Source organism: Bidens hawaiensis, unplaced genomic scaffold (assembly GCF_021521415.1).
Source record: "Bidens hawaiensis isolate Kalapana, Puna unplaced genomic scaffold, B.hawaiensis_p1.1 tig00032025_1, whole genome shotgun sequence".
NCBI classification, from domain to species: Eukaryota; Viridiplantae; Streptophyta; class Magnoliopsida; order Asterales; family Asteraceae; genus Bidens; species Bidens hawaiensis.
This window is the reverse complement of record NW_027495411.1, coordinates 109,138-121,751: the sequence shown is the minus strand read 5'-3', so window position 1 is coordinate 121,751 and position 12,614 is coordinate 109,138. Positions and strand designations below refer to the sequence as shown.

The following is a 12,614-nucleotide window of genomic DNA, read 5'->3' as shown; positions in this document are numbered from 1 at the left end:
AATGTTATGGTTAAATTCAAAAAGATGACAACCCGTAAAAACAAATTAGATATATTATATTTTAGTTATGTATTTCTAATAACGTTTCACATACTTCTTTTCGTTGTATGATATTATGTTCTTATTATCTTTTTTATATGACCGACCGATCTGACCGGAATGGCCGAACCGGTCAAAAACTAATTAAACACCGAATTACATGACCAGAACAGCCGAACCAGACCTTAACAAATTATATAACTAAGTACTGACACAAAAAATTTCCGACCCGTATGAGAATTTTTTGGGTCGTCACTTCATACACAAGAACTAAAACGAACCGATACCAACCAAATTGCATGTACTATGCAGATGCTTAAGTTCTGTAAATCATAAACTGTTATGATCATTTAACTAAATAAACAATATTCCTTAAAAGTACTTGTACTTATACATGGTGAGTTTTAAGAACTTTAACAACTCAATTTTGAACCACACATTTAATTAAATGATATGAAATATGTGGCTGAGATTAAATTCAATTAAAAAATTAAGTAGGAGAGAGAATAAATATTTTTGATAATTACACAAGTTTAAGCGTTAGTTACACATGTGTACAAAGTCGATTCGGTGTGTAAAAAAATACGGTAATTTTTTGTACATCACTTACACTTACGTATTACACATGTGTAAAAAAATTTCGAAAAAAAAAATTTGTTACGTTGAGTTCTTTCGAGTTCTTAAACTCAAAGTGGTACTCAAAAGAAATCAATCCTATATATATAGAATTAGTATCCTTTAAGAACTCTAAAAAAGTTTTAAGAGTACAACCAAACATTTTTTTAATTTTTTTTACATATTAACAATATTTAAAAGTAGTTTTATCATACTTTATATAAAAAAATTTGATTAATATATTAATCACAAGTTTACACGTGTAAAATTTATGTACTAACAATTTACATAGGTGTAAAACAAAACATAGATGTATATAAAAACTAATTTTCAAAATTGTAATCGTACATATAGATATAAAAAATGATAAAGTTACACTCAAATAACATTAACATACAAATTTATTTTATAAAAAACGTTAGTTTTGAAGGGTTCCTTCAAGTTATTAAATAATTTAACAGTTCTGTAATGATACTCATCCTATATATATATTAAATAATTTTCTCCATATTTACCGAAAATGTAAACAACAAAAGCAACTCCCAATATTATCATTTTGCGTAGTTGTCAAACCTCTATAACTACGTTTGATACGATGTATTCTCCTATGGGTAAAACCATATTAATCACGAGTATTTTGGAGATCTATTCTTGACGCCCTGCATCAAGTCGCTCGGGTGCTCGGCTTTGTCCTTTGAGAATGCTCGTTGCACATCTTCTTTAAGCTCCACGAAGCGTGTGCGTTTAATTACTTGCTCTTCCGGAGTCCCCTTCTCGAGATAAAACACGTCAGGCAAATCGTCCAACATGAACTTGTCGAGTACTTCTGAACAATGCGGGAAGAAACGCCGACTCATCTCCACTAAATCCATAAATAACAGACACCCGGTTATTTTAACCATAGTTCATTTTACTCAGGGCCACCCCCAAGAATTTAAATACCTCGGCCAAGCAAAAATAAAAAGGCCCGTATGCTTTAACGAAATTTTTTTATTCGCTAGCGTATATTGATAAAACTTTTATCGACCGGTTTATTATAATCAGAAATCATATCGATCATGTACTTATCTCATAAGTCATTGCAAATAACCTTATTTTTAACACCAAAAAACATATATATGTAATATGCATTAAAAAAAAAGTTTGTGCCCCCAAACCTTATGTGCCCCGACCGATGGTGCGGCTCGCACACCCTCCGAGTCTCCCCTGATTTTAGTCGGATACTTAGAAAGAAGTAAACGTACCCGTTTTTGAGAGCGATTCTATACGCGAAACTAGTCGCTTATGCTGGACTGAAGGCGTCTCGTTCAAATCCACCTTGAAGTTCCCGGTCAACCCTTTTGTAGCTGACATTGTGTAAGAATTTGCGCTCTCTATCGCAAGTCGTGCTTCCGTCGGAAAAAGCAATCGTGCAAACGCCACTGCAAAAACCAAAACGGGTATTAATCAATAAAGGGTAAAAAGATAATTTTAATGAAAAAGATAATAAAGGTAAATATGTAATTTCACATGATCAGATAACACTCCAAATCAATAAAGGGTAAAAAGGTAACGTCACCGATAGCAAAAGAAAATAAAGGTTAACAGGTAACTTCACATGAAAAGGTAACGGTACAAATCGGTAAAGGGTAAAAAAATAATTTCACATGAAAAACATTATAAAGTTAAACAGGTAATTTCGTATAAAAAAGATATCGGCACAAACCAAACCAATGATGGGTAAAAAGGTAATTTCACATACAAAAATATAACGGTACAAATCAGTAAAGGGTAAAACCGAAATTTCACAAGAAAAAGATAACGGTACAAACCAATAAAGGTTAGATACGTATACAAGTTAACAAAGGGTAGAAAGGTAGCTTCACATGAAAAGATAACGGTACAAATCAAGAAACGACAGAAACGTAATCTCACATAAAAAAAGATAGCAGTACAAATCAATAGAGGGTAAAAAAGCTAATTTCATACGAACCAACATCAACAAAAGCCCGTTACCTCGGTTTTCCAAATGAAGTAACTTCATGTGCAAGTCATCAGCCATAGCCGTAGACAACATCGGCACATCTCCACCCATCGAATTCCTAATAATCTCTCGTTCCAACAAATCAATGCATATCCGATCCTTGTTCGCTTCTTCCCCACGTTCGGTTTTTGCATTATAATCCTTCGGCCTCGTTAACCGCTTACAAATCCCAACCGCACTTCTTCCATCATGAGTCACCTCCAAAACTGACACTTGTTTGCTCAAAAGCGCAACAATAATCGACGGCTCCTTACGCATCGCAGCCACATGAAGCACGGTGTACCCTCGCGTGTTCCTGCGGTTCACATCCGCCATATCCAAACCCAGCACTTCCTTCACAACTTTTGGGTCACAATACAAAACCGCGTAGTGTAACCCATCCGCTTCATCTAACGTTATATTAGACTCGTTCAACAAAAGTTTGACCAGCTCCACGTCATCCGAGTCCAACGCTTTATGTATTTGTCTAATTCGTTTTTCCCTCAACACGTCTTCCTCGGATTTTGTCATGGGATCTGTATTGTTATAAGACTTGCTACGAAGTGACTTTAAGTCTTTCGAAACTTCTAGAGGGAGTTCTTTATCAAGAGAGACGTCATCCATGTCTGACCGGGCGAGTCGGTGGACACACTGAGTAAAGATCTGAGTTAACTCGCAATGAAAGGCTACCAAAAGTATTGGAATCACCTCCTCAACAAGAGCCTTTTCGACAAAGTTGAGAAGGCGACGCTGCATTTTTATTAAACTATTATTATTATTATTATTATTATTATATAGATTAATTTGGAACATTTTAATGGATGAGAATAAGTAATAGACTGTATTAAACTTCAAAAAATGCACAACAGAATGAAATGTTTCAGGTAGAAACCTAAAACAAGAGAATAAACAATTTAACAATCTTCTTCAATGAATCCATCACAATCGAAGTTTTATATAATTTACTATAAAACGATTACAATAAAGTGGCAGGCAAACGGGCAACAAGCTGCGCCGCAACCCCCTTTCGAACAGCAAAGCCAATCCTGCTAAAAACGAAGCTTTGGGACTTAGAAGCTGAAGAGGTTCCGTGTACGACGCGCTGAACCCTACTCAAAAATTTCACAGCCTCTGGAGCCAGAAAACCAAATGTATCAAAGGCAAATGGTAGAAAGACATGTTGATTATCTAAACAAGCTTTCTCGTGTTTAACAACTTTGCCCGATTCAGCCTTCAACGCAGCCTGACCCACAACAAACCCACGTTCCCTGAGCCCAACAAGAGGAGACACTCCTGTAAGATCCACACAGGCGTGTTTCCCCCCTGCCCACCCGAACACAAGAATATCAGCTGGTTGTAAAGTAGACCTCCCTTCAATAGGATCCGTGAGAAAGTTAACAGGGGCCTCCTTTTTAGCAGAAATCCCTACCCGTTTAAGAACATCACACAGAACATCCCTAACCAGATCATGTCTGTATTTAAAGCCAGGCAATTCTTTGCAATGCACCGCATGGTCACCAAAAGAATCCAAACAGACCTTGCGACAAATTGGGCAAGGTTCATCCGTCGGGAACATAAGGATCATTAACCGGTACTTAAGGATAGCCCGATACTCCAAACCCGACATACGTTGGCCTAATCCTTCAATGGGGATGGCCGTTAGAAAATCCTGAGCCCGAGGAGCTCGAAGGCATTCAAACACCGCCTTTTGGCGAGGGGATAGATCAAACTTCACTTCTAAACTCTTGACGATTCCACTAAATAAGGCACTCGCCACAACATGTTGGGCTTTAGGGGGGGTGGTGTCCTTATTAGAGAACCCGCTAAGATCAAAATCTGGAAGTGAAGTACGTAAACGATCCATCGCACACCCATAATCAGAGTCCAACCCATAAATATCACAACCCCGAAGAATATGGTCTTGCAAACACCACGACTGTGCTCTCGAAGCCACAAAAGCATATGTAGATACATCCTCGGCCGAACAGAGACCCAACCCCACATAACGGATCGGAAGTGTAAGGCCCCGAACCCGGTGACCCTACTTTAGCGTCGGATTTACTCATAAACACAGTTCTAAATATCAGAGTTGATTAAAAACTTTACGCGGAATATAAAACTTTCATAAAACATTACATATCGATTCATAAACATGTCTTAAAACGTTCCTCTTGTCTTTCAAAATCAAAACATAACTTAATAAACATATCAGATCTTCAGATGCCAGGCTTTAGTCTTCTGCCATGTGTCCTCCACTCAAGCCAGCTATCTCAACCTACTCACCTGCGTGCATACTAAAAGTCAGCTACGCTGAGTGAGTTCTAGTTAATCATACGATACCATACAATACCTTATTACATACATACGTACTTAACCTCATAACTTTCTTCATACACACATAAGTACTCATACCCTCATTCTTACTTACATACTTTCTTTCTTACTTACATACTTTCTTTACATTCATAATCATACGTTTTAAAGAGCCTTTCGCCCTATAACCTCACAGATATTATAAGGGTCTGGTCCCTAACATCACAGATATTATAAGGGTCTGGTCCCTAACATCACAGATATTATAAGGGTCTGGTCCCCAACATCACAGATATTATAAGGGTCTGGTCCCCAACATCACAGATATTATAAGGGTCTGGTCCCTAACATCACAGATATTATAAGGGTCTGGTCCCAATCATCACAGATATTATAAGGGTCTGGTCCCCAACATCACAGATATTATAAGGGTCTGGTCCCCAACATCACAGATATTATAAGGGTCTGGTCCCTAACATCACAGATATTATAAGGGTCTGGTCCCAAACATCACAGATATTATAAGGGTCTGGTCCCCAACATCACAGATATTATAAGGGTCTGGTCCCCAACATCACAGATATTATAAGGGTCTGGTCCCTTGTTTTCGAATATTAGTAGGGTTCGATTCCCTCTTCGTTACCATACAACCATACATCATACCTCGAGTATTATTAGGGCTCGATACCCTTTCGTAACCATACAACCATACAACCATCGCTTCCTTCTTTTATCAACTTTATTACGTTCATACACGTAAACATACATATCATACTTACCATATTTATAACGTTACAACCTGACAGTATGTGCAATATCCGAAGATCGTTCACGTGCCATCAAGCAATCATTCATACATATCATACTTACCATAATTATAACGTTACACCCTGACAGTACGTGCAATATCCGAAGATCGTTCACGTACCATCAAGCAATCCTTCATCCATATCATACTTACCATATTTATAACGTTACAACCTGACAGTACGTGCAATATCCGAAGATCGTTCACGTACCATCAAGCAATCATTCATACATATCACATATATCACATATGGCATACACTTATCACTTAGGATAAATGTATTAACAACACATCAAGTATGCACACAGCCCCGAAAACATAACAAGGAATGGGGCTAGAAACTCACCTGAATACTGTTACGCTCTCCGTTAATAGTTATTCCCCTCTTGAGCTGTGCACGGCTAACTGTATAATATTTACACGTATCAATTAGCTACTACTACTTATGTTGCGTTTCTATCTTTATATGACCCACAACGAACGGGGGTCCGGGGGCAGCGCCCCTGGCAGCGGGGTTCTAGGGGCGGCAGCCCCTAGCGGGGTCCAAGGGGCAGAGCCCCTGGCTGGGGTCGAGCTGCCAGGTCAGCTTGGAAAAATTTTATTTCCATTAACTGTCTTAACACATTTCCCATTAGGTTTTTAATTTATTTAATAAACGAACTTCACTTCAGGCGAAGTTAAACCTTAGGCGAACTTGGCTTCAGGCGAAGTTAAACCTTAGGCGAACTTGGCTTCAGGCGAAGTTAAACCTTAGGCGAACTTGGCTTCAGGCGAAGTTAAACCTTGGGCGAACTTGGCTTCAGGCGAAGTTAAACCTTGGGCGAACTTGGCTTCAGGCGAAGTTAAACCTTAGGCGAACTTGGCTTCAGGCGAAGTTAAACCTTAGGCGAACTTGGCTTCAGGCGAAGTTATACCTTAGGCGAACTTGGCTTCAGGCGAAGTTATCCTTAGGCGAAGTTACGCTTGAAGGCGAAGTTACGCTTGAAGGCGAAGTTCATCAGGCGAACTTAATCTTGCAGGCGAAGTTGTCGCGCTGCAGATCTGTTTGCCCATAACTCCTTCGTTTCTTAGCCAAATAACTCGATTTTGGTACCCACGGAACCGTATGATCGGCGCCTACAAACCCCAACCATCAAATCGGCCTAAAATCGACGTTTTAGGGGTCCGATTTGGGCAGTTGGGTTTCGGGTCCGGTTAACCCATCCAATCCTAACCATTTTCAGTAATAACAGCTTTGTTAGATTAGTTCTTACCTTACCGACTCAGATCTATCAACAAATCTCGGGTCTCGGCTTCGAATCTAGATCGGTTAGAATGTGTGTGTTTTGAGGGTGTAAGGAGTGTGTGTTAGGGAGTTTGGTGAGAAATGAGATATTTTGGGATTTTGGGGGTATTTATATCCCTGAAATCCCATTCTCATTTAACCTATCTCAACTAACCCAAGTCCATAACCCACTTCCATTACCCGACACTAGCCCGACCCATACCAACTCCTATTCTTTTATTTATTTCCTGATAACCCGAGTAAACTTCCCATCTATTAATAAGTAATATAATTAATATTACCTTTGAAATTCGGGATGTTACAGGAAGTGATGCCAACCTCCATTGGAGATCCCCAAAGAACGGACCTCCACAAACCACGATGTCCTCAATCGCCCTTCGAAGACCATTGTCAAATATAGAAACAGCTCCCCCCACATACATAGGTTGGCATGTTCTCAAACCGAACAAAAGCTTGGCGACTCCCATACATGAGCGAAGCAAAAGAAGCTCGCATTGAGGATCCCGAAGTCTTGGGAGACAGCTCATCAGTTCCACAGCGCTAGATGCCCTTTTCATAGCCAAACTGCTGATAAACCCCGCATCCTGGCTTACAGCACCACCAAGGAGTTTCACGCCAAGCACCGGCCTTCCAATCCCGCAAGGGAACAACCCCTCCTGTGCCTCATCCCATTGCATGTTGGCCAAAATAACTCTGTTTTCTTAACGTTTAATTCAAGACCCAAACGAGGCCCCTCAGACCTGATAATATCTAATGCTTTGGCTACCTCTCTAGTATTCCCGATAATCATGCCATCATCCAAGTACCAAGCATGAAAGAGAAGCTTGCACCGATCTCTGATTTGGTGAACAAGTGGGTGCAAAGCTAAGGCAAAATGGAGAGGCCCAAGAGGGTCCCCCTGTTGAACCCCAGTGGTGGATTTAATGAAAATATCACCCACATATAACCTAGCCGACTGCCCATATAAAAAATCCACCCAAAGAGAAATGGAAGGACATCGACTCCGAACCTCATGTAGAAGGGTCGTCCTATCTACTAAGTTGAAGGCATTGGAGAAATCAACAGTAAGCATAGCCAATGACCCATCCGAATGAAACTAATTTAGAAACCTGTTCGCGCTATGAAGCACGGCCTCTGCCCCACTGGGGACTCCCACCCCAAATTGAAAGTCACCGAGGTATTTAACCATCTCCTTCCCGACACCCCTTATAGCCACCTTAGAGACCAACCGCCTCCAAATGGCCCCAACGGCAATAGGTCTAATCCCATTGTCCGGTTTAAGCAACGGCGTAAGTGGGGCAGACGCAACAAACTCTGCCAACACCTTAGGACACCTTCCCCCCAAAAATAAATTAACCACCGCAGAGATAGCCTTGAGCAAACCATCCGCAATCGGAGACCCCTCTCCGCACAACGCATCTAAAATGTGTTGGGCTCGCAAACCGTCCCGCCCACACGAAGTCCCTTTAGGGAAAGACTTAATGCACCCAAGCACACTATCAACGTCCACGACAAGGGGAGACTCAGAAAGCAAGGAAGCAGGCATAATCGGAGGTGCCATGATGGGATGCTTAGACAACAAAGCGTTCAAAGTATCCTTACCGAAAGGTGCAACCCCTGAAGAGCATAATACCTTGACCGCAGCAGTGAAATGTCAGTCCGCAACTTTTCGCAAACATTGTTTAACATTGGCGCCCAACCCGGCGTTGTCAGACTCGGGTACAAACGCATCACCACCCGGGGCATCTCATAGGGGTTGGTTAAAAAGCGATATAAGGAGCTCAAAGAAACCGTCACGGTCACCCCAAGCGGATAGCGACCGTTGAATAATTCGGCATCGCTCAGACTTTCTATTGCCAGACCTGCGTTGCTGACGATTAGAAGGTCTGAAAACTCGTAAGGTGCAACGTGGTAACAACAGTTTCACCCACGCCTCAACAGACTCTGGCATAGCCGCCACCTTACCCAGAGCACCCACTAAGGCTTGGGAAAAAGCCATACGACAACTATGAGGAATGTTTTTAACAGTCGTAATAGGAAGAGTGAAGACACGCGCAATGAGAGCTACATCCACCTTCACCCTTCCCACCGCGACAACTTCCCTCCCAACATGTGGCTTCGCAATCCCCACTATATATTCCTCCACATCTCCCGTGACACACTTGTACCAGACCGACCCGTCATCATGATGGCACCCCAGACGGAGAACATGTGACTCCATACATGCTCCACACATCCACCTACGAAAGACCTTTAAAGCCTCACCAACCGAAATAAACAAATCCAAATTTGTCGAGATCGCCTCCCGTAAGGTCTCTTTCTTGTCATCCGATGACAAATGAAGCCGCTTAATATGTGCGGCCAATCGAACCCCCTTGGACCCCGGTAATCCATCCGGGCAACGGTGGAAGCCTCTAAACGGACACGGCCAAACAACCTCCTCAATAGCCCCGGTCATACCACCCCCGACCCACAAAACACCCCGGTAGCCAAGTATCACACCAAGAAAAATAATAATAAAACAAAAATCGAGTTGAGTTTGAGGAATGAACACCCGAACCAAAGAGGAAGGAGGAGAGCAACCACCCGTTGCCCTCCCCTCCTCAAAACACCAAAAACAAAGATTATTTCATTGAGGCGTTTTGTCAAACACCTGGCGGGCAAACTATTTTCTTCAAAATTTTAGTTGATGATGATTCCTTTTTAAATGTACAAAGTGAAAATGGGATTTGGGTTATTTTAGTTGAATAAACTCTTCCTGTTAAAGATTTAACAGTCAATAGCTCAAGAGCTCTGTATATCATATAACATTTACGCACACAAGTTTCGCATGGATGCGATTGACGATCTAGGGTTCGAATTTGGGGAAAATTGGGATGGACATTGTTAACAATGTTACTTATCATTGTTAAATGATAAGTAACATTGTTTACAATGTCCATCCCAATTTTTGTAAACAGCGACGGACAGGGAAACAGACGCATTTAACTTTTTAGGCTAGATACGGGTCAAGCCCAGAAGTTAATTACAGACAAATTAAACCTTTGGGCTTGTTCGTGTAAATCCCAAAAGTTTAATTTGCGTACTTGAAATGTTCTTTCAAACACTTTCCTGTTTCTTGTACTTTGTCCTAAAAATTCTAACAAAAACTAGAGTTAAATTAATTTTTCCTCCTAAATATTGTGAAATCAGTACATTATTTCCAAACTAAGCATGGTTTAGGGGTGCGCGTGAAATAAAAAAACCAACCTGTAACCGGAAAAGCGGATTCGAATAACCGAACACAAAGACCTATGATTTGGTTTTTTTGTTTTCATAGAAACCTAACTTTCAGTTTGGTTTTTGCGTGTAATTAAAACCGAACCGAACTTATATATTTTCACTTAAATTTTGAATTATACGTAATTTAAAAGAACTAAATAGATAGTGTATTTTAGCCCAAATGCATGATAAGTAATTAATTATTTATTAACATAAAGATTTAGGTCTAACGTTTTAGGAATCCATTATTTTTGGCCAATTTTTTTCAACCCAAAATTTCAAACCCCAAATATCGAAATGAACGGCAAGAACACACATACCTGAAAAACCGGAACCAATTCAGGAACTTGAAAAATAACCGCTGCATACATCAACTCGATCGCAAAAACAATGGCGGGCCTGCAGGCGTCGTGCAGGCATCCACCATGAACACAAGTTGAAACCTCAGGCGGTGATGCTTTCAGTTTTCCAGTATATAAAAAGCTCAAGAACACCACAAAAGAATCATACCCAACATTCCCATATGGAAAAATGTCATCCATAATGTACTTAACTTTCCCATCTTCATCATAATATTTCTTTTCCTTAAACAAATTACCAAAAAACGCACTTCTAGCCGCTAATATACACCTATGAACGCACACATGGTTCCCTTCCACTACCACTATTGCATCACTGTAACTGCAATCAGTTTCAGTTAACAGTTTCCCTAAGGTGCAACTGAGCTTGTTTAAGCTGACGATTTCAAGACTTGACCGCGTGTCTATTGATGATATATTATTAGTATTGTTATGATTATGATTATGATTATAATTATGATTATGATTGTACCCATTGGAGCCATTATAGGAAGGGCGATTGAGGACATCGTGGTTTGTGGAGGTCCGTTCTTTGGGGATCTCCAATGGAGGTTGGCATCACTTCCGATCCGATATGGGGGGTTGGGTCTCTGTTCGGCCGAGGATGTATCTACATATGCTTTTGTGGCTTCGAGAGCACAGTCGTGGTGTTTGCAAGACCATATTCTTCGGGGTTGTGATATTTATGGGTTGGACTCTGATTATGGGTGTGCGATGGATCGTTTACGTACTTCACTTCCAGATTTTGATTTTAGCGGGTTCTCTAATAAGGACACCGCCCCCCCTAAAGCCCAACATGTTGTGGCGAGTGCCTTATTTAGTGGAATCGTCAAGAGTTTAGAAGTGAAGTTTGATCTATCCCCTCGCCAAAAGGCGGTGTTTGAATGCCTTCGGGCTCCTCAGGCTCAGGATTTTCTAACGGCCATCCCCATTGAAGGATTAGGCCAACGTATGTCGGGTTTGGAGTATCGGGTTATCCTTAAGTACCGGTTAATGATCCCTATGTTCCCGACGGTTGAACCTTGCCCAATTTGTCATAAGGTCTGTTTGGATTCTTTTGGTGACCATGCGGTGCATTGCAAAGAATTGCCTGGCTTTAAATACAGACATGATCTGGTTAGGGATGTTCTGTGTGATGTTCTTAAACGGGCAGGGATTTTTGCTAAAAAGGAGGCCCCTGTTAACTTTCTCACGGATCCTATTGAAGGGAGGTCTACTTTACGACCAGCTGATATTCTTGTGTTCGGGTGGGCAGGGGGGAAATACGCCTGTGTGGATCTTACAGGAGTGTCTCCTCTTGTTGGGCTCAGGGACCGTGGGTTTGTTGTGGGTCAGGCTGCGTTGAAGGCTGAATCGGGCAAAGTTGTTAAACACGAGAAAGCTTGTTTAGATAATCAACATGTCTTTCTACCATTTGCCTTTGATACATTTGGTTTTCTGGCTCCAGAGGCTGTGAAATTTTTGAGTAGGGTTCAGCGCGTCGTACACGGAACCTCTTCAGCTTCTAGGTCCCAAAACTTCGTTTTTAGCAGGATTGGCTTTGCTGTTCAAAAGGGGGTTGCGGCGCAACTTGTTGCCCGTTTGCCTGCCACTTTATTGTAATCGTTTTATAGTAAATTATTTCAAATGAGAATCACTTTAACTTTTAATAGATTAAACTATTTAGGAATAAAAATGCTTTATAAATTTCGTTTATTAATAAAAAAAACAAATCAACAGCTCAGCAACTCGTTGCCCATTTACATTTGGATACTTTTTAAAAAAATAAAAAACATCAATTCCAAAATTAGGGATCACAAATAGGGGCCTTTTGTTATGAGATCAAGAAGAAGATATCTTCAACAGTTCTGCTCTAGATTCTTGTACCATAAGCTGCGAAAGTAGTACGGTACCAAAATTATAATCAACAGAAACTGACCTCAAGATATAATC

At 40.8% G+C, this 12,614-nt stretch overlaps 1 protein-coding gene across 1 annotated transcript; it reads right to left on the bottom strand.

Moving 5' to 3' along the window:
- Window positions 1–1,145: 1,145 nt before the first annotated feature.
- LOC143582827 (BTB/POZ domain and ankyrin repeat-containing protein NPR1-like) lies at window positions 1,146–11,108 on the bottom strand (the record flags this gene model as incomplete). Its single annotated transcript, XM_077065312.1, has 4 exons — window positions 1,146–1,516; window positions 1,899–2,075; window positions 2,650–3,406; window positions 10,644–11,108. Coding segments are annotated over 4 exons (1,635 nt in total), but the record flags the coding sequence as incomplete, so codon positions are not given.
- Between the last annotated feature and the right edge of the window lie 1,506 nt (window positions 11,109–12,614).